Below are 23665 nucleotides of genomic sequence, written 5' to 3'. Positions count from 1 at the left end.
TAAAATGACAAAATGATAAACTACCATGGCACTTGTTGCATTTGCTTGAACTGCGAATTGTTTTTGTACGTGCATTAGTGTATAACTTGGCAATATTTCACACCGCTCGCAATATATTTTGTCATTGTTTACAGAGACTCATATCCCTTTTTGTGTATTTGACTGATGCATCATATTAAGTGCCATATCTGGACCATAGTTGTTCTTTGTTAAACCAGATCTCCATGACACCATTGGCCTGGACTTTTCTTTATCACTGGCCAATGAAGCGGTCTATACTTGATTGCAAATAGCCATTCTCCATTTCCTGTGTTACCTATGTCATCTAGCCACATCTCCGGATAGTCTTACTTGTAAGACACGAGAGCAAACACGTGCCACTGACCCATCGGTCCTGTGGACTGTACACTGCCATTCCTCTTTCATGTGCAGTATGAGTTCTGCTACTGATACCAGCTCATGGTCTTTTTATTGACTTTCTCCACAGCTTAGTCTCCTGTTGTTCTATCGAGTGTTTATACCCGTGCTTCAGTCGGTGACAGCTCAAATAATTGGTAAGTGACGCATTGGTTAGTAATCATTCTTCTAGGGTGGCACAGTGTTCTGTATGCATATTTTTAAATCACGGGTGTGACCTAGGGCAGTTACTTTGAAGTCGAACATTCATTAGGTGGAATAGCAAGAATGTCCTGTTTTTGATGCCCTAACAAGCTACTACTCTGCCATGCTCATAGGTGCAAGGAAATACACGCATTCATCAGTGGTAATAACCTAATGAAGTTTTAGTTGTAAAATTCGCAAATCAATGTGTTGGGAAATAGTACTTTTTTTGCTATCTATAACCAATATGAAGTGGACTATATTGTGCCTACTATACTTTCCTGTGCCCTCAGGTTTACAAACCCAACTGCTCTTCTATTCCTTGTTCACCGCAAGTCGGATCGCTTTTGCAGTAATTTCTACTTCAGAGAGCGACTTTGCTGGGAGCTATGCAGAGCTTGCTTGTAGCCAAAAAGACCCTTATTAGCTTGACACTAATATCTACTGCGAGCTACATATGACTGACCATGTCAACTGACACCATAAAAGAATGCCCCTGTGACATGTGTCTTTGAGTTTAATTTATAGTATAATTGGACATATGTAATGCCAAAGTGATCATCAGCACCTCATGTGATGTAGTGCAAATGGTGACCCTGTCCACCCAGGACGGCTTCTTTTACACTGCAGATTGAATGTGTCCAGGCACATAGGGGCACCTGTGACCCTTACTGTACTATAGCCTACCCCTTGCTGTTTATCTTCATTCCTCCCTCTCCTTTCTGGGTAACATTCATGGTCACTTTTTGTAACAACCACAAGATCTAGCAGACGTAGTTTCTCAGCCCCTTATGCATCACCTCGTTCAAAGACATTTAAGGTGCTCCCATTGCCTTCTACTGGAGATTCAGGCCCTTCTCGCATTCCTTATCTGAGTCCCTCAAAACATATACAAAATGGGCCTTCTTTTTAAAAATAATGTGTATTGGAGACATTCGGCTGCAGCTTTCCTTCCCACTAAATTGATGTATTTGCAAATGCTTTTAAAACTTGTTAATGTTGGTTAATTGTCTTTACTCGATATTTGGCATATTTCTGCAATTGGGTACAGCCATTTATTGTTGCTTTCTGCAAATCTGGATTAATGGGCTTGCACTTTGCTCCTAACCTCAGTGAAATATGGCTTTTGTGTTGACCTTTCTTCTTGTTCCCAGGTGATCCTTCTTTACACGGAGATGTGTGGTCATGGTTGGAGTTTATTCTCACTTCAATTTTTAGTGCACTTTGGGTACTACCTCTCTTTGTGCTCAGCAAAGTCGTCAATGCGATCTGGTTCCAGGTAGAGTAAACCCACTTACTCATTTGATATATCTAAATTAATTTAGTAAACATTGCCCTTTCTTATAAATATGTAGATTTTTAAATGGGCTTAAATTATGTACGTTTAATTACATTCAAGTGTTTCGTGCTTTGTGAAGCTTTAATGTTATCATGCAAGGTTAACAAGTGTAATATGCCACTGAATTATCTATTCTGACTACATTAAAACAGCAAAAATAGCAGAGCACAATAGCACTGTTTTTGCATTTTTCATGAAAGTTAATTGTATTAATAGTCAAGACAACTTTGCATTATTGGATTCAGAAGTGACCTTGCACATGAAATATTCCATATGGGGACAAGATAAGTCTGTCAGTGATACCTAAAAGAATTCCATCAAAAACTCAATCATATCCACCTCTACAATACACTGGAGGGTGATGGACGATGCAGTCTTTAATGTTACAGAGTAAATAAATGTGGGCTCTTTATTATCAAATATATATTTGTATGGTGTGAATTTTTGTACTTTGAGCTATGCCCTATGTTTCATAAGCAAAGCCAAAGTTTGGCACACATTCATATCATACATTGTATAAATATAAGTGATTTTTATATAACGATGCAAGCTATGAAGCAGCGGAACTAGACGATAATCAAAAAATGTCATGGGTAGGGCTTACTGCAAAGAGGGTCCGAGCGGGAATGCCAATGCTTATTGGTACACAGTGCTATTTAAGGAATTTCTTGAACATCAATCTCTCTTTCCTCAACTGCAGTCGCAATGTATTGAGATGGTGTTTCAATGTGCGAAAAAGTAATGGGAAAAGGCATATTTTTTAAGTTTCCAATCTCACGATGTTGCAGTTTCTTGGATTTCTCTGGTTCAATGAGATTACCAATTTTTCAGCTGGGTACTGTTCATTTGAGTTGCTATAGCATCATATGTGATAGTTGTCTTTAAAATGAACCCGGTGGGTATTGGTAGCCAATGTTCGTCCCTCAGGGGAGATGTTGATGCTGTTTCATTTACTGTTGAGTTGTGCAAAGGCTGTGGTGGGGATGCCAGTTCCCCTGTCTGTGTATTAGTATCCGTGATGGCGCAGCTGTTCAGTACTCCTATGGTGTCAGGATTGGCTTAATTTAGTGCATCAGTGCTAGTTGGTACCACACCGTTTGGGTACTTTTATGAATGGTTGCAGTCAATGATGAAGCCTAGTGATTTGTATCTTGAGCTCGTTTTGAGCTGGGCTAGCCATGATTGGCGAAGTGTGTGACTGAGTGTTGCATTCATTTCTGACAAAGCGTAAGTCTCTTTACACCGATGATATTTAACCCAAATATAATTTTGTTTGCTTCAGATTTTAGCTAGAATAAGAAGGCATCATTTGCTTGTTTGCACCAACTCTGTTTTGAAATTGACAGTGACTTTTTCGATTGCACGTAGTGGAGGCTTGTGCCGAATCTTATGCCAAATGGTTCTCATTCTATTCCCACTGATGCATATAATACTTAGTAAATTGTGTACTGATGTTAATCTCTGCTGGTGTCCATGAAATCATAATTTTTCCAAACTTGAGCACTCTTCATGTTACTACTTGATTAATATTTTGATCATGCCAACTACTTTTTCATCAGTAGAATCATGACAACTCTGAATAACAGAGTGGCCTTGCAAAATGGAAGACACTTGATTGTACTTTACTTGGGGGTGGAAAGTGGCAATTCTTTGCTGCCAGCTTTCAATTCGTTCAACTGTAATAGCAGCGTATGGTCTTTTGCCCACAATCTATTTCCTTCACTATTGTCTCCTGTCCAGCTCAAAATGTTCCTATTCAGTCTGTCCTTGCCCATTCTGTCCTATATTCCTCCCCAGCAGGACCCCCTTCTGATGTTGCTTCCACTTTCATTGTGGCTGATCTTCCTCACCATTTCTTGAGCTCCCCTTCACAAAGCCCGGTGTCCTAGTTGGAGCTGAAGTTGCTTTGTTGTTCGAAGAGGAAGACATCTGTGCAGTACACATATGCACACTTTTGTTGATAAAATGTCTGTCTCTTGCAGTGTTGATGGGTCTGTGAATGTGTCAGTCAAAAGAAATGTATTTAGAGGCTAGTCTCATGGGGTAGCTGAAGAAGTACTAATAAAGGAATATTTGAATGTCTATATAAATGTGTCAAAACACAATATGTTTAAAAGATATAAGGAAAGAACACATTGTTCAGAGGAGGTATGGGATATGTCTTCCAAAGCCAAGGGCTTCGAAGCAGGTTTAATGACACCCTGGATATCTTTGACTATATTTTACTTTCTTTTAAAATGCCTTGTGGTACTGATGCACTCTGCATAGTACAAACACACAGACAGGGGCGTGGGGATCGGTTGGATGACAAGTTGTGTGTGGCAGTGAATCTCTAAGCAGCACACTAATGGGCAGTATTGAAGACCTGCATAACAAACTTTGCTTGGCTCTCTTTTGTTGCAGGACATTGCAGACTTGGCCTTTGAGATGTCTGGAAGAAAGCCACAGCCCTTCCCTAGCGTCAGCAAAATCATTGCTGATATGCTTTTTAACCTTCTGCTGCAAGCCCTCTTCCTTATTCAGGTAACAGGCTCCTGTTTGTTGGTAGTTTGGCAATGCAGAACTTTCAAAGGGCAGGTTCAGCTCCACAGCAGTCCAATGATAGCATTGATACAAGGTTTTAAAATGATGTGGACGTTCTGATTAATGAATATTTGGTCAGACATGAAAACACATATGCTATCCACTACAGACCTCCTACGACCCTCTCTAGTAAGAGAAGTCGGCGGGTGGAGTGCTTGAGCTGGAGAGAAGCAATATTAAGGTACAATGTAATTGAGTTCCATAGACACTAAGAGATGCGCTGCTGTCCACACCTAACTGGGAGACTGCTTTAGGCCCTGGGAGTGGTTAAGGAATTTGAATCAGTGACCATATTTAAGATTGTCAGCAGTTTCTGTCCCATCCTCGGTCTTTCTCTCTCTGTTCCTTAGAAGTTCCTACCTCTCCCAGCTTGTTCCTTGACTGGTCAAGCAAGGGTGTGGACTTTTCGTGCATTATGTATAAGAAGATTGATGCATAGATGGCAACATGAGGACATCCTGTCATTTCTGAGCTACTGAATGCTGTGCATAATTCCAAAAACAAAAAAGTTAAGCATGTATTGTTTTTAATTTACTTTGGTGGTATTGCAAATTACCTTACTTCTAATTTGATTGATTATTGTTTAATAATGGGCTCCTGACCTTAAATGTAAATAGCCTACATATGAAATGGATTTGTGCATAGGGGGACACTGTTTTGGGATTTTACTTTTAACGTCTCCTTTTTTATTCTCTGAAGTGCATCATAAATTCATATATATAGCGGGGGATGTGTTTTTATTAAATCGCATTACTTCTCCATTACAGCTGTGATTGTGATAAGAGCATATAAAATAGCAGTAGATTGTGATATGTTGAGACTACAAAATATAGACAAGCCATATTTCCAGGGAGCTGTCGCACCTGAGTATCTGTAGTTCAGCATAACAGTGTAAAATAGATTTGGCATGCACAGCTGTTTGTTTGTTTTGATTTTTTTTAGAAATGTAGTTTTAGAAAAGCTCCCTTTGGTCAGCAAAGGACAACTGCTGTGCCACAATATTTTACTACTCCAATGCCCCGTCCTCTTTCTGCGCATGTGTGTAATACTGCTCTTGCAGTGACAGAATTTGAGCATTTTGGACAGCAAAACTATTTTTTCAAAAAGCAATGTCTTGGCTCATGCACGTACCAGCTACATTTTTGAGTCCACTCCTTTAGCACTTCCCCTTGGCTTAATTTGCCATTTCTGTTCTCTGTGCCAATGGATTTTCCATCTTCATCAATGACTTCCTTAACCTATGCTTTGTGATAAAAGGTTTTCCACATGCCAGTCATGTGTCTGGCTGTTCTTTGAGCCGGGTCCCTCCATGCTCTGCTCAGAGTGTATAGATCCAGCGCACTCCTGGCAGCACTGTGTAGCCTCTGACAGACTTTGTTTTAGGGCGCTGGCATCAATGCGCAGAATCTGGCAAGAGAGCTTCGGTTAGATCCTAGTTTTGGCATTTTGGGCCTTGGTGAATGAAGACATTGTAGTTCAGTGATGCACCCCTTTTCTGTACAACACATCACCCTGATGAAATGTTACTACGCCTTACACGCCCGGGAGGTTACCATTCTGTGGTTAGCTGATAACTGGCATGCCCCTATAAGCATTGCTGCTTAAGAAGAAACACGGGTATCCTTTGAACCGAGAGCTTTTTTTCAGTCCATTACACCCACGTACCTATGAGGTGGTGTTTCAGCTCCCTCGAGTGACCAATAGCCTTAGCGGCTAATATTGAATTCTATTCAAGTGTGATGCAGAGGCTGCATCCAAATCTTTCCCCAAGGATACTCCGCACCATTGTCGAGTTATCGCCCTGAAGGCCCTCGTTAGGCCACGAGATGCCAAGGGTGGAACAAGCTCAGCCTTGTTCTCCGCCACCAGGAACAGAACAACGAATCATAAGAAAAGTGTTGGAAGCGGCTGGTTGCTAAGCAAAGTCACTTTTTAGGCCCTCGCACATCCCCTTAATCAGTCTTCAGAAGGGCATCTTGAAACTCCTAAGCCAATCCAGGGGTTCAGCCTTTCTCCTTCCAGTATCGGACGGAAACTCGACTGCCTCATTGTTTGCCTTCGAGCAGGCCTTCAGTAGCGCACAGGGAATTGATTGGACTTCAACTTTTTTGTTGCATCTTTCATCGTTATTTTTAGTACACCATTGCTGCTTAGGTTTAGTAGAATATGGGCTGCAAAGTGTCACTAAATGACTACTGCTCTGCAGGAGTACAGAGATGATTTAGTGAATACAACTTCTACTCAGCCCCACACTACTACTAAACCAGTAGTGATTCAAATCAAAAAGGTGAAACCGGCAGAGGCTGGCGGGTATACCTCTTTCGTCTTTCATCTCTTAGGGCAGCACAGGCTATACTCCTAAGGAGGCATGCGAGTTGACAGAAGCAAACCAAACAACAATATTACTATGGTACCAAATTAAAAGAATGTCCAACCATGTTTCTATAAAAATAGGGTACTAAATTAAAACTTAACAATAAAAACGAACTGATAAAAACACTACACACCAAATCTTATAAGAAAAAAAGCAGAGAATGCAGACTTTAAAATAAAGGGAACTCTCTAGGTTGAAGCTAGGAGTGCGCAGGCACAGATTACAGAGGCAAATGTCAAAGTTATTGAACATGTCTTTAAAAAGGTAAAGAAGGAGGCTTACAAGTTCTTGGGGACCTTTAAGATGGGCCAGCAGGACAGCATTACTTCAAATACCTTCTATTATCTTGTCTTGGAGGCTCAACAGCATCAAGCCAGGCATCTTGGCGCTTTACTGTAGTTAAGCTAGGTCGAATTGTGCTTCCCAGTGGCAGGTTGTTGGAAAGACGATTCGAAGCGAGGACTCCCATTGGATCAAGGTGGCGTTTGGTGCAGGTTGATTCGATGGCTTCCAGTGGGTTAAGTTTGTGATTAAATCGTTGTTGAGGCAAAGCTTCTGATTGGTCAAGTCAGCGCTCAGGTTCTGATGATGTTTCCATTGGATGGAGTTGAGATGCTGCAAGTCACTTGCATCTACAGCTTCAATGGGTCCAGTCAGCATTGAGGTGGCTTGAGAAAGCAGGTAAGTGCATTGAAGGGTTGCCAGTCATTTGGTCGAAATCAATTGGTCGACTGGACAACTGGTCGAATCAATTTGGTCGAAAACCAAATGGTCGAATTTTTTTTTTTTTTTTTTTTTACCCCTTTTTTTTTTTTTTTGGGGGGGGTCCCCCCCCCAACCCCCTTTTTTTTCTTTCTTTTTTTTTTTTTAACACGAAAACCCACAAAACACATATATAAATAAAAAAAAAAAAATTCGACCATTTGGTTTTCGACCAAATGACGTCGACCAAATTGCAGTCGACCAGTTTGTAGTCGACCAAATGACTGGACACCCATTGAAGCGCTTAGAGTGCCAAGTGCAGCGCTGCAGTTCCTGTAGCGGCTCAAAGTGAGCCGAGCAAGGTCGACCTGGCTTGAAGGGTGTCTTGAGGCGGGAGACAGGCTTTAGGGGGACCCAGTCCAGAGTCCTAGGTGTAAGGAGAGACCTTGGTTCTGCACTACCCATCTAGGAAGGTTGCCGGAGAGCACGTGTAGCGATCCTTCATCTTTAGTGAGTAGAATCCCAGTTTCAGAGTTCAGGCAGCACATAGTACTTGGTCCACAGAAGTCACCTCAAATGTTGCCTTAGGATTGTCGGAGTAGAGCATGACTCTTCCTTGAAGCTCTCTGATATCACCTATGTGGTAGAGAACTTTGGACCAGCCTGTACTACCAACAGCGAACCAGGTTAAACCACCAAGTAGAGGGTCTACCTTCTTACGTAAGGAAAATGCTGCAGCGCATTGGTCCATACCTGACCTGTTGATAAGGGTCAAATCCAGACTGCTGTAACAAGAGTATTTTACCTTCTGATGTCATACTCTGAATGCTTTATGTTCATGAAGTAGGGAGGGAAACAGGAGGTTTGGGAGTCATAGCAAAATCCAAGATGGAGAGACTTGTTTGGGACTGAAGCGCTCTCCTGGGCTTCTCTCCCTCCTCCCTCTTCCTCTGTCTGCCTACATCAAATGGACTGCAGTAATATGCACCCTGGTGGTAGGTGGCCATTGTAAGGGCAGGGCTGTTTTTGACGCATCGGTTCCCATTTGAACCCCAAAGGAGTGTTCCTGTTCAGTGGAGGATGCGACAAGCCATCTCAGTGGGATCAACATTTCCTGGGTGGGTCTCCAATGGTTGTTTTGGGTACAATCAGTCCAGATAGCTGGATACATAATAGGCCCTGTCATGAACAAGTCAATGTCCACCAAGCTGACATTAATAGTGCATCAATTTCTTGTGTCTATATAATTTTGTTTTCCCAGGAGCCACCATTCCAAAACCAGCCATCGCTTAGATTTAATTTTTACCAACTGCCACCACACTTCTACGGCGCACAATTATAATATTTTGAACACAGGGCAATTACATTTAACTAGCCACACTGCCTTTTGGAACTTTGGGTTGCAGGAGCTGTTTTCAGGAATGCACATGTGACCTTTGAGCCTGCCATGTTGCCACTACAAGGTAGGTGATGGGAGATGTTAGTAGACCGACACAGCAGAGGTGCACGTGTGCAATGTACTTCTGTCATGGAGCATTATGGGAGTGAGCTTGATTAGCATAGCTCACTCTCAGAAGCACAATTACCACTTGTCACTACAAATCCAAAATAGCTCATGCTATTTTTGCCATCACAGATGACATTCTTTATCGCAAAGTATCGGCTAGGCAATACAGGGAAGGAGATAGACCAGGTAAACTGTTCTCATGTGCCATTTCTACAGTTAGTCCCCATACACTAATCACTGAGATAATTGAAAACGGCAAGGCGGGTGTTCGAGGGCAATGCATAATGAACGCATTTGTCAGATACTATACTGCACTATATTGTAAAACTGTTGAGACCCCTACTGAAAGGTTGGGGCCAGTACCTAGCGAACATAGAATTAGCATGGGTAGTAGATGCACACTATGACCCGCTAAATGCCCCTATTTCAGTTCTAGAGATAAGAAGGGCTATTTTTGAAATCCCGGGTAGTATATCTCTGGGACCGGACGGAGATATCTATTTAATACTATAAGGAACATGTGGCCACGTTGGCCCCCTCGCTCTTAGAGGTATACCAGGAAGCGTTACCAGGACATACGTTCCCTCCCACAACAAGGGATGTTATAATTGCGTTAAATCCTAAATTGGGGTAAGGATAAACGACTATTCTCTTCATGTAGGCCTCTCTCATTATTACATTGGGATAATAAGATATTGGCTAAACTATTTGCCAACAGACTTTCCTCCATAATGAGCAAACTGGTTCTAACAGATTAATGCAGATTCATACGGGGGAGAACCATACAGTTTAATCTTAGTTTGTTTGCAGTTCTCTCCTAAGTGGATCAGGGACTTCAAGCTGCTTGCTGCAATGCTATTAAATGCAGAGAAAGCGTTTGACCCCTTGAGCTGGTCCTTCTTGTTTATTATTCTTTAGTGCCTTCCCTGTTCTGACTAATCAGGTTATTATATGTCATACCCATGGCCAGGCTGCTCATAAATGGTATGACATCTACTCCATTTGAACGATGTAGAGGCACCAGGCAGTGATGCCCCCTATCGCCCCTCCTCTTTGCAGTGGCTGTCAAACCTTTGGCCTGTGTGCTATGCAAGGACCACATCCAGAGAGGCCTCAGCTTCTATACGCAGGGAGTCCTGTTGCCGGTGTGTGCGTATGATCTCCTTGTCTATATCTCAGATCCAGACAATAATGTAGACCCCATAGTCCGCACAGCAAAGGATTTTAGCGAACATTCGGGGTTAAGAATAAATTGGACAAAGTCGGAACCGCTCCCACTTACGCCCATGACGACTCATGTCAAACCCAAATCGGGTTAAATATCATGCCATACTTGTCTCTACGGATGAGCAAAAGTTCTCTATGGACAACTGTTTAGCTGCAGTTGATTTGGCAGAAGCCATGCTTGATCGTTGGAGCAAACTTCCTCTTTAGCTCATCGCTCTCACATTTATTGTAAAGATGCCAATTCTCCACAGACTCTTGTCATACTCCTTAATGTCCTGATAGACCACCTAAAGTTTACTTAGCAGAATACGTACAATGTTAACCAGGTTCATTTGGGCAAACACGCAAGAGAGGCTTTGAAACTTACTACCTCCTTGCCCAGACTAGCCAAATAAAATACCAGTACAGGCCTGCATCTTATGCACAGCAGGTTGCGCTGGAAAGAGCCATAGGTTCACCGTATAGACTGACTCACTGCTGGGTTGGTGGGTAAGCAACGCATACAGGGACATAAGATAAAACAGTACACACACTGTTGCAGCAGTGTGCGGGCTTCACAAGAAATATAACCAACCGAGACCCGTGCTCACAGAAACTGCATTTAATAAAATTGATGGGCTTGTAAGCACATCAGATCCGGGAAATTTGGTGCAATAGGTATTGGTAAGATAGACGATTGGTTTAGAGCAGGTGAATTCATCTCGATTGCTTACTACAGAAATACAGCGGGTTGCAACACTTCAGTTTCAAATGTATTACCATAGAGTAAAGGGGTATTCAGAGACTTAATACATTTCCTCAACTCCCACAGTCCTCGGAAATGGTGTTCGTCATAAATATTGATGTACCACATCACATGATATCTAAACTCTATGCAATAGTTCAGGGCAGGCGTAAGGGGATATCCATGAACGCTAGGATGAAATGGGAGAATGCACTGGAACAAAGTATCAGATAAGAGGATTGGAGTTATGTTTGCGTGCAAACTAGAAAACTCTCCATGAATTACAAGCATAAACTCCTGCATTTTAAATTCGCACATCAAGCTTACGTCACCTCTATAAAGATTAAAAAATATGACACAACTTGTTTGGGGCATGACCACGGTACAAGGCACAAGGTGCAGACTTCTTACATTTGAGTTGAAGATGCCCTGAGATTACTGCTTATTGGATCACAATTTAGAGTACCCTTACTAAGATTACTGGTTGGGAGATACCGATCAGCCCTGAGATGTTCTTGTTAAGCCTAACCAGAGATATGCCAAAAGATCACCGTAGATTTCTGGGCTTAGCTCTCCTGATTGCCAAGAGACATATAACAATGAGGTTGTGGTCACAACTGACCCCCCACGATGGAAGATTGGCAGAGAGATCTGCTGTGGTGCAATGAACAAGAATAAGCATACAGAGCACTTGTTGCTCCCACATCTCGATCATTAGATTATTGGCCTCTGCTTAGATCACACCTAGAGAGCAGCAGTAATCCTTAGAAAAATACATTGGTGATGGCTGCCGAGTTGTGTGAATAAGCATGAAGGTCACACTAAGATCTGACACCATAGTGTAGTTGCTTCACTGATCTGAGTACTATGCGAATGTTGAATTGTACAATGACTCCAGTGCCTAACAGTGGTGTTATGTGTAGGCTTTTTATACCCTCTGAGGTGGAGTTAGCTTTGTGGCATATACACTCGGCAGTGAATGGAGCAACGGGTGCAGAGGGTGGTTGGGTGAAACCTCAGTGCAGACGTCTTGCCGATCCAATGGACTAATTTGGTTCAAGTTGTAAACATAATGATTGCATCATTTGTATCTGTTTGCCTGAACAACACTTTTTATTTATTGTATGTAACACTATAAAATGTAAAAATAAAGTAAAAGAAAATTAGAAGGCATTCTTTCACCCCTAGTATCAAGCTCTGGTACATATTTAACACACCCAAGCACATTGCTTTTGCCAAGCACTCCCTCTTCCCACGTTAGTATCAGTCCCTTTTCTGGTGAATATCAGGGTTTTTTATGAGCTTTCCAGCGCCAAAATCATTGTTCCTTGCAGATGCACAAATACTAACGGAGGGAACCTAGAAAGCTGACCTCCACCTCCTAGAAGCTCTAATCAAACTGTGCAGGATTCACTATGTCCCTCTGAACCTCCACTTGTGTTACGCTCACCTGGCTCCCACAGAGGCGTCGATCGGAACTGGACAGCTGCGGTCTCCACCAATTTGACGCGTAGGGCCGAGATGATCGACTGGACTGGCTCACCTAGCTTCGTTTGCTTGGCCCGTAGGAATATTCTTCTGCAAATGGAGAAAGGGAATTAACCACCCGTGGAGTTGAGCTTAAATCCCCCCACCCCCGCTGTTCTCCCCACAGATCACCTTTGATGTCCCCTCTTATAGTCTCACCTGATGGTTTGAAAAGATGAGCTCTCCATCCTGCATTGAGCGCAGGGGCGCGTTGATAACCAGTTGCTTCACTGGCTCGAAGGAATTGGTGAGTTCCAGAACAATATTGACTCCGAGATTCCCGGCAAGACGCCGTAAGTATAAAGTTCGTAAGAGTTCAAATGCCTGACTTTCACTCTTGTCCGATTCCTTGCAGGTTGCAGCTTGACTCTAATGAAGAGTTCCTTGTGGCAACCGGTAGTATTCTGGTAAGGATTTGTATTTTCCAACACAGTTCGATTAAATAACATCAATATGTAACCTGTTGCTTTCTCCCTTATTCAGGCGCTGAGATAAAGTATGAAGTCTCAGGGAATAATACCTCTGGCAATAAAATCAGGTAAGTCTATTGTGGTTTGGAGGGTTCCCCTTGTTAGTCCCTTTGTTTCACCTTGCTGTCCTTTTGTTTCCCCTTTGCGGCCGGGGTTCGGCGAATATGCAGTGGAAGCTGCGCCGACCCGTGAAGAGGAATAGTACCCCCGGTGGTAAAATCAGGTAAGTCTATGGTGGGGTAACTAATATTCCTCCGTGTATTCCCTTGGCTCACCTTGCTGTTCTGGTCTTCTCCTTAGGTGCCGGAGTGCGGCGGGAACATGCAGGAGGATGCGGTGGAATGTGAAGATGCTGCGAAGGCCGGTGAGTTCAGCGCGGCGCTGCAGCAGGCGAGGCGACGCGCATAAAATAACTTCTTTCTTCCAGCTCGAAGGCGCGATGGATCGGGAATTCAGGTAAGGATCAAAGGTATTGCTCTTGTTCCAACCTTTTCTCCTCCTTTCTCCCTTTTTCTAGGATCTCCAAACTCGAGGCGGGCGTGGCAGAAGGCTGGATGCAGACTTGCAGGCACGGTGAGCGTTACGCTGCTGGATGCAGAATAACGCGAAGCATGTGCTGCTCTTCGGGCGTGGTTTAAATAGCCTCCAAAGTAGTCCCAGGTGAGTATTCCTCCCCAGCCCCGCCCGAGTAAAAAAATAGTCCCTAAGTAAAGTAGTCCCTTCCAAGCCTCTTTTGGCTTGGATCTCTTACAGCATGGTCTGCATCAGGTAAGTTTGCAGCATGGTCTGCATCAGGTAAGTTGTAATCTATGAGCCTGGCGCCTATGGCGCCAGGACTGACTCTCCATATGAGCCTGGCGCCATAGGCGCCAGGACTGGACCCAAATAGCCCCTAGCAGGGGTTGTTGAGCTTGCTTAGGATAACTTGATGCCTGCTTCGGGGGTTGCTGGACTTGGTCTGGGTCCCCGGGGGTAGGCATCATGACAACTTGCTCATATTAATCCTGCCCAAGATCTGGCACTGATGGCAACTGACCCCTAGCCATCAGAAACTTAATTTGAAGTAGACCTACCATCTGGCATGGGCCTTGCTGAGACGGAGGGCCATCATCTTTTGTCTGCTGTCACTTTCTATTCAAGGATGATCACAGTGATGGAATTCCTGGACCTAAATGTTCTAGCCTCTCATCCAGTTTGGGTAGCTTTCTGGCCCTGGTACGTTCAGGAAAATGGGTGGTCCCGGACAAATCCCGAATGTGTTGGTGACCGTGAGGATATCGGAGAAACATCACTTTATCTTGGCTGTAAAGAAAATGATTTGTGCTTGATATAGAGCCCTCCATTGGAGAAGGTATCTGTACAAATTCTTAGGCACAGTTGTCTACCATGACAGCGGCCAGGCAGTGGGACAAATGGTACTGTGGCTTTTTGGTATCCCCTCTCAGAAATTAGAATGATTCCTGGATGCAGTGGCGAATTGAGTGTAACAGAACCTTGTCTTACATCTAATTCAAGCTAATGTGGTTTCTGTCCTTACAAGCTATACTCTCAAGCTCTGGAAGGATCTGGCTGAATTCCCTTAGGACTTTGATGGGTGGGTGTGCTGACTGATGTGGGGCTGAGGTTATTACTTTCCCCTACCTCACCCATTCACCCTTTTTCTTGCCCCTCCCCATCCTCTACTAGTGTCCGGGACCTGGAGAAGATGATGGTGTTGTGCGGCCAACATAATCCATCCCTGTGGCCTAGCTGTCATAGGGTTTTTTCTACACTCTCTTGAACCTAATCAACACATTGACCACCATGAAAGGTGCCCTTCTACAAGTTGGACACACTTCGATCTTTCCTTATGAAATCACTAAATCCTAACACTACTCCTCAACATCATCCAGTCTCCCTTACACCAGGCTTCTTACATGATCCTCTCAAAACTGGAAAGATCTTTCCTCTGTTCAAGAGATCCACTCAGAAGGCCATTGGCATTCAATTGCAGGACAGGCTAATCAAACATGACTTCCTGCATGTCTAATGATCCGGCTCCAGAGGAGAATTCAACACCAAGACATCCACGATCCAGTCCATCACTCCCTCCATCCCATCTTCTAGTCCTGCTCAACCTCCTAGAAGTATTCGACACCATAGACCACATGACTATGATTGCCATTTGCTTCCATGTCTCAACCGTACAGTTGAGCCTTTGGCTTTATGCTGTTTCCCCACTCTTTTCCTCACCTCATGCAACAAGGTCATGCTTCGAATGGGGATGATGATAGGCAGAATTATATGCAGTACCATTTGGGAACACCACGCAAAATTAGGACTACAAGTGACAGTACAAATTCACCTTTGGTACAAACCTGTACTACATAGTAAAGTGGTAGCGATGGCTGAGCAGCCAGACTTATCTCAAGAGTAAGTGTGCAGTATCAGTAGTAAGGACAGAAATTACTATGATTCAAACAAACACTGACTCAAGGTTTCTGAGTAAAAGAATTTCTGATGTTTGTTAATCTGCTTAGAATCACATGCTGTGCATAGGTCCGACATCCAGTGGTCACTGCGGAGTATTGCATTTTGTTTTTCGTAGTCGAAAAGGGGACGTCGACAAGGCGTGTCTGTAACACTATCCCTATAGTGACGTGCGTTGTACCCACAATCCCTCACGCGTCGAGGTCCCTCAGATTGTTTTTTTCCGCCCAGTTTCTGGTCGCCTTTCGCGGAGCTCCTAGAGAGACATTGCTATACTTGCCACGGACCTCGGTCCTTTCGTCATAACTTAATATACTGATAACGATCCCTCTCCCTCGACGTTAGCTGTGAAGCTGTTTCTCCGCCGAACTGATTTTCGACGGAGAGGAAGAGCGGAGGAGAACCTTCGGCGCTGCCGAACACGTGGCCTGGCCTCGACGCCCAACTTACAGTAGGGAGAGTGGGGGTTAGAACTTTGTCTCTTCTCTTTGAGAATGTCTTTCTTTCTCCCCTTTCTTTCCCTTGTGGTTGTTATCGCCAGCTATTATTGCCTCAGCTATGGAGAGGACACCATTTAAGTTTTGCCCACGCTGCAGGGGCAAATATACTTGGAAAGATAAGCACAAGCTCTGTAATCGTTGCTTACCCCTCGATCACATAGAGAACAGCTGCGCAGCCTGCAAGCTCTTAAAACCCAGGACTCTTAAAGAACGTAGGGTTAAGATGTGGGCGGACTACGCGATGTCGAAGTCAGTTTCCTCACCCGCTGCCGCTGTTACTGAAAGTGACGAGGAGTGCGATAACTCGACGTCCGTTACTGAAGTCATGAACCCCCAGAAGGAGCGCTCCCGCTCCTCGTCGTCCATCCCCGGCCCCGACGGGCTCGGCTCACGCCCTGCTTATGGGGATGAACACCCCGGCGACAAGGACGCACACAAACCCCATAAGGCTAAACACACTACCCACGGCTCTTCTTCGTCGAGAACGAAGGATCCATCAGCGCCGAAGGGGACGCAGGGCACTCCGGCGTCTACCGCAGACCGTAAAGGTCACAAGCCCCACCCGCAAACGCAGCCGCGACCAGCGATTGGGCTTCCATCTAACACGGGCGCTACCCCAAAAACATCCGATGCAACGCTCCATAGAGCGACCGTCGAGGTACAACGCGCAACGCACACAACGTCGACACCAGAGCCCTCGACGGACAAGATCGTGGTCGAGAGCCTAGCGAGAATTGTCGCCGAAGACAAACGTACGCGGACAACGAAACAAACGTCGAATACCGCGTCGAAAAAACATAAAAGTAGCCAGGAACTGCCCCTTTCTCCAAAGGACACTTCCGAACTACCTGAAGGCTTTTCAGAAGGAGACGGGAACCTCTCGTCGACGTTGTGGGAGCGTTCGAAACGATTCGAAGGCGAAAACACTAATTTCCCCCCTCTAGACTATTCAGGGGTACCCCATGAGACCCTTGAAAGACTCCATTCTTGCATGGAGAAAATGGAAAGGTTTCTAGGAAACCAGGACCCACCCACTCACAAATGACAAAGAGAATGGCCACAGGATGACCCTAGAGTCAAGATTCCTAGGCTGGTTGACCTCACTGAGGAGGAGCAATACCTCCAAGAAGATGAGGAGTGTTTGGGTGGAGAAGAAGAGGTAGAACTTGAGGAAGAGGGGTTCGAAGAAGATCCTTACACCACTGCTACAGGTTTTGAAGAGGATACAGCTACCTCGCAGCCCTGGCATTCACCGTCAGTGCAGCCTTGGCAATCCCCATCAGTACATTCAGACCCTGATGCCTTTCTCCCTTCTCCTCTCAAGGATTCACATGGGAACTCCTCTCCCATAGATCACCAACCTTCCCTCAATGCACTATTGCGCAAGGCAGCAGCGCATTTTGAAATTGATACAGGGGAAACTCTTCCAGACATTGACTTTGTAGAAAAAGTCATCAAAGAAAAAGCCCCTGTTAGCCAATCTATTCCACTCCTGGCTTCTATTAAAAGAAGAATTTCTCCTTCCCTTACTAACCCAGCTTTAGTAAGAGGGGTCAACCCTAGAATAGAAAAGCTCTTCAGCCCTTCATCCTCTGACCCTTTATACATCAGAGGACACTCTATTCCGGACTCCCTTGTGGTTACCAACACAAGAAAAAGAGCAGGGGTGCCACTATCCACTAGTGAAGCACCTCCAGACAAAGAAGGCAAAAAACTCTACGCACTGGGGAAGAGAATCACGACCTCCGCCGCCTTCTCTACTAGAATTGCTAATAACAACTCACTTTTAGCTAGCTACGCAGATGCACAGTGGAACAAGCTGCGCAGCGAAACAGAGGAAGCACCTGAACCTCTGCGTTCTCGCCTGCTAGCTATAATATCAGAGGGCACACTGGTAAACCAGGGCATCGTTAAGAACTCCCTAGATGCCGCTGAGACGGCTGGCCGCTCCCTAGTGCAGGGAATACTTCTCAAACGCCACGTTTGGCTACGCAATTCAGGTTTTAAGCCCGAAACCCAAGCCTCCCTCATAAATAAACCCATTGAACAGACGCATCTGTTTGGGAAAGCAGTAGATGAGGCCCTAGAACATGCTAAAAAAGAGTTTGATACCATCAAGACTCTTGATCAAATTTCTAGGCCTCCTAACAGGCGAGGCTATGGTAATAAACGCTCCTTTCGTGGCCAAAGACAGCAGCAGAACCAACAACAACAATATTACTCTGGCTCCAACTGGCCCACTAACCAGGGTAACACCCAGTTCAGTCAAAGAGGCCAACGCCGTGGCAGAGGAAGAGGTTGTGGCTCCAGCCCCAGAGGTTCCACGCCCAATACCAGCAAATGACCCGAAAATTCGGGTCCCCTCCCATGCATCACCGGTCGGGGGCCGGCTAACATCGTTCCTTTCAGCATGGGAGGGAATCACGTCAGACCGTTGGGTATTATCCACCATAGCCCACGGATACTGCATCGAGTTCAACGGTTCCCCGAAGTACAAACCCCCACTGAACCGACGCATGACACCGCAACACCTCTCCATTCTTCTTCAAGAGGTGGAAGAACTACTGAAGAAAGAAGCTATAGAGCCCGTCCCCCTATCACAGGTAACAGAAGGTATTTATTCAGTGTACTTCCTTGTACCCAAAAAGGACTTTCGTATGGTGACCTTACAGGAGGTAATCCCACTGTTATCACAAGGGGATTACATGACAACACTGGACATGAAAGATGCATACTTTCATATTTTAATGTTGACATTGCACAGAAAATACCTCAGGTTCAAGATAGAGGACAAACACTACCAGTTCAGAGTACTACCCTTCGGGATAGCATCTGCACCAAGGGTATTCACGAAAGTACTGGCAGTGGCAGCGGCCCACCTGCGCAGATTATCCATCCCGGTATACCCTTACCTTGACGACTGGCTCATAACAGGGGATTCTTACGAAACATGCTTCTCCAATACCCAAAAGACCGTAGACCTTTTGTCCCAACTGGGCTTCTCCATCAACGAAAAGAAGTCCAGCTTAGACCCCAGCCAAATCAAACAATTCCTAGGGGCTCTAATTCGAACAAAGGACGGCCTCGTATTCCCCTCCAACGAGAGGGTCCAAAACATGCTGTTTCAGATTCCCCATTATGTAGCAGGCCAAGAGGTGACGGTACGCAAAGCAATGCGCTTGCTAGGGATGATGGTGTCATGTATTTATTTGGTACCTCACGCGCGCCTGCGCATGCGCCCAATGCAAGAGTGGCTCTACAGCCAGTGGTGTCAGGCCAGCGGACAATGGGACGATCTAGTGGTGGTCTCGCAGGCCTTGGTTCTCTCGCTACGGTGGTGGACAAAAGAAAACCTGTTATTAGGGAAAACCTTTGCCACACCCGCAGTGGAAGCCACTCTAACCACAGACGCATCCCTTACAGGATGGGGGGCTCACCTATCCCATCAGACGGCCCATGGAGTTTGGACTCCGAGCTTAGCATCCAAGCATATAAACCTGCTGGAACTACTAGCGGTGTTCAAAGCACTGAAAGCCTTTCAGAAACAGCTACAAGGAAAGACAGTGATGGTCCTCACAGACAGCACCACAGCCATGTACTACCTCAACAAGCAAGGAGGCACTCACTCTCCAGGACTGTCAAAACTGTCCCAAAACATATGGAAGTGGGCTCTCAGACACATGTTCCTACTATCACAACATGTACCAGGGGAACTCAATCTTCTAGCAGACAAACTCAGCAGAGACTTCCCCCTGCCCGGAGAGTACGAATGGCAATTACACAAAGACATCGTCTTAGACGTCTTCACTCAATGGGGATTCCCGGAAATAGACCTGTTCGCAACTCTGGAAAACTCACAATGCCAAAGTTACGCCTCCAGGTACCCCCAGAACCAGTCCAAGGGGAACGGTCTGTCGATTCTATGGTCAGGGAAATTTGTTTACGCCTTTCCCCCGACTCCCCTTCTCAACAAAGTGGTGCACAAGATGCATCAGGAGCAGGTTACAATGATACTAGTGGCCCCAATGTGGGCCCGGCAGCCATGGTTCGCTCACTTGATGGAGATGTCCCTATCTCCCCCAGTGAAACTTCCCTGCCCGTACAACATGCTGTCACAAGACAAGGGCAGAACACTGCATCCATGCCCTCAGACCATGAACTTAGCAGCCTGGCTCCTGAGATCATAGAATTTGGACATTTACAACTCCCACAGAGATGTATGGACATCCTCAGGGAAGCCAGAAAACCTAATACTCGACACTGCTATTCTAGCAAATGGAAAAGATTCGTTATCTGGTGTAGAGGTACTAGCATCAACCCAGTTGACTGCTCTCCTACTGACATTATTCTATACTTGACCCATTTACTGGATTCAGGTTTAGTGTTCAATTCCATTAAAGTCCACCTAGCGGCACTTTCTGCATACACCACTTCCCAACTTAAAGTGTCGTGGTGGAAGATACCAGTTATCAAAGCCTTCATGGAGGGGGTAAAGAGGATACACCCTCCGATAGCTAACCCAGCTCCCGGATGGGACTTAAATGTGGTACTTTCCAGACTCATGGGCCCTCCCTTCGAACCCATGCACAAGGCAACTCTTAAAGATATCACCCTTAAGACTGCTTTCCTAATAGCTATCACCTCCATTAGGAGAGTAAGTGAACTACAGGCTCTTTCTGTACTAGACCCCTTCGTAACAGTTCACAAAGATAAGGTGGTTCTACGCACACACCCAAGGTTTGCACCTAAATTCATCTCGAAATTTCATGTAAACCAAACTATAGAACTACCAACGTTCTTTCAAAACCCTTCCAGCTCGGGAGAAAAAAGTCTGCATACACTAGATGTACGCAGAGCTGTCATGTTCTACATGGAAAGAACCAGACCACTGAGAAAGACTAATCAGTTCTTTGTCTTGGTGGCAGCAGGAAGAGAAGGAGATGCGGTCTCAAAATCCACTATATCTAGATGGATTGTTCAATGCATCACTCTCTGTTACACTCTTGCTAAGAGAGAACTACCCTTCAAGCCAAGAGCACATTCCACTTGAGGCACGAGGGCTTCCATAGCATTCATTGCAAATGTCCCCCTTGAGTCCATCTGCAAAGCGGCAACCTGGAGTTCTGTGCACACCTTTACAAAACACTACTGTCTAGATGCACACTCTAGATCTGATTCCCAGGTTGGGCAGGCAGTATTAAGACATCTTTTTTCTACTGTTCCTTCTCATAACCCACCACCAACTCCGGGTACTGCTCGCTAGTCTATGCACAGCATGTGATTCTAAGCAGATTAACAAACATCAGAAGACAATGCATTACTTACCGTAAAAGCATTTCTGATGGTTGTATCTGCTTAGATTCACATGCGCCCACCCTTCCTCCCCGCTCGGATGGAAGGAACATAGACATCCTTTTATATATATTTCTCTCTTTTCTGTACTCACTCACGGCTAAAAGTCTCCCTCAGGGCAGAAAAATACAAACAGAGGGACCTCGACGCGTGAGGGATTGTGGGTACAACGCACGTCACTATAGGGATAGTGTTACAGACACGCCTTGTCGACGTCCCCTTTTCGACTACGAAAAACAAAATGCAATACTCCGCAGTGACCACTGGATGTCGGACCTATGCACAGCATGTGAATCTAAGCAGATACAACCATCAGAAATGCTTTTACGGTAAGTAATGCATTGTCATACATTTATTTACACATCAGTTGTAAAACATTTCACTAAAGTAAAGCAGTTGAAAAATCACACTCTTAATACACTACACCGCACCCAATAGATTCTGGACAAGTTAGGCTAAAAAAAATGAAGTGTGAGCAAAATGGCACTCCAGCAATTTAAAAGGGAGGGAAAGACAAAGTTAGACAAGAATTGAGCAGTACCAACAAGTAAGTAAGCGGGGCAATCTAGAAAAAGGAACTACACTGAGGAAATCAAATTAAAGGGGCCTGGCCCAAAATCAAGGGACCAAAGTCTTTTCTCAAGATCACACAGTTCAGGGTAGTTCGCGGTTATGTCTTTGCCAAGAGTTCAGGACGAAGTTGGTCGGCAGAAAGGTTAGCTTTAAGAATGGAGAAGGACAAGCCCTCGGATTGGCAAAAGGTTTCAGACGCTTTCACCGCGGCTGGACGAACCGAACACCCGGATTTGAACAGTACCTTAAATGGAGAAGGCGGCTATAGCTGAGGCGGACGTTCCTGGCAGGTCCTGCAGGCTCACGGTTCCTGAAGCGACTGTCGGACTGACACCTAGTAGGAACGCTGGAGGGTCCTGCACTGCCCAGGGATGAAACCAGCAGCAGAGCAAAGCAACGAATAAAAGGTGCGCTCCTTAAAGCGCAAGCAGGGTCTGTTTCTCCTGGCTATCCGGTTCACTGTAGCTCTGTACAGCAAATTCGACCAGAGAAGGGAGGCCTGGCAAGCAGTTTGGTAAACTGCTTGTTCCCACCAGCTCAAGAGGAGAACATTCCTTGCAGATCTTCCTTGTTGTTGCCCTGCAGCAGGGCTTCACCGGGCGGTTCAGTCATGGTAGGGGTCCTCTTCTGCAGCTCCTCTTCGGTTTTCTCGTTCCAGTGGCGACTCTGCCTTTCCAGCCCCACAGACCTGTTTTTTATGCAGTTTTCCCCCATTCACACAGCCTGGCTGTCAATCGCACAGCAGGGTGGCTGTCCCGCAGGTACAGTCACCACAGCCAATCAGATCAGAGTGAGACATGGGTCTCCATGGAGCGCCTTTGCAGGGAGCTAAACCCCTCCCTCACATCCTGCCCGCCCCCCCCCCCAGACATACAGGCGCCTAAGGAGGGCTTCTGTGCAGAAGCCCGCGAAAGGATGGCGAACACAGGAACCAAACCTGGTTTGGCACGCAGAGTAAAACACTAGAAAGACTTTTACAAAAAGAAATGGTGAATAAACCCAGCGCGCACTGTTTAAAAACTTATATGGTCTTGCGGGTTTAAGTTCGAGGCTACCAAGATAGCCGAAACAATACCAGGGCTATTTAAGATAACCGCGGTAGGAAAATTAGGGTAGTTACTACTGCCACAAGCCAAGTCTTAATGAAAAGGGAGCGAAACAATACTCCCAAGAGAAACAGACAAAAAGGGATAAGTATTAACCCTTTCCAGAACTCTTTTTAAGATAGTTTGTACTGGGTCTGTGAGTTTTAAAAGAGACTAATAAAGTCAATGGCAACTTTACATGTTCTGGGAGACAGTAGTCGGCCCAAGAAAATGGAGTCGGAGTTGGGAAGTCAAAAAGACATCCCTGTGCCACTGCACTGAAGGTGCTGTGTAACACACAGTAAAAAGATGATGCCTATGGAGCAGGTGAGGCTCCACAGTCTATGAACACAAGAAAATGTTAAACACACACAGCAAAACACATGTAAGGGTGAGGAAAAAAGGCTCACACTATAAATAAATCCTAGAAATCCAGCAAAACTGCTGAGGGATTCAGTAGGTAAGAGAAATTAGCCATTCTGGAGAATTCTCCCTAACAGACGACCACTGTTTATCCCCATCACTCATTTGGATTGTCTCTTAGAAGGGGTGGTCCCCTCCCTTCGTCCAGTCACTTTGTCCCATGCCCCCCTCTCAATCCAAACATCCATTGATGCAGTAAAGACCTGCACT

General features: G+C 45.2%; 1 protein-coding gene across 1 annotated transcript in view; it reads left to right on the top strand.

The window, feature by feature from the left end:
• Positions 1-23665, top strand: part of EI24 (EI24 autophagy associated transmembrane protein) — a 512064-nt gene that overhangs the window by 116591 nt on the left and 371808 nt on the right. Inside the window, exons 5-7 of the mRNA XM_069614548.1 lie at positions 488-554; positions 1755-1879; positions 4343-4462. Of these exons, the coding sequence (XP_069470649.1) occupies positions 488-554; positions 1755-1879; positions 4343-4462 (312 nt within the window). The remainder of the gene's footprint in view (positions 1-487; positions 555-1754; positions 1880-4342; positions 4463-23665) is intronic.

Source organism: Ambystoma mexicanum, chromosome 9 (genome assembly GCF_040938575.1).
Source record: "Ambystoma mexicanum isolate Mex_15411 chromosome 9, UKY_AmexF1_1, whole genome shotgun sequence".
NCBI lineage: Eukaryota > Metazoa > Chordata > Amphibia > Caudata > Ambystomatidae > Ambystoma > Ambystoma mexicanum.
The sequence above is the reverse complement of the archived record's forward strand: the minus strand, read 5'-3'. Positions and strand labels throughout refer to the sequence as shown.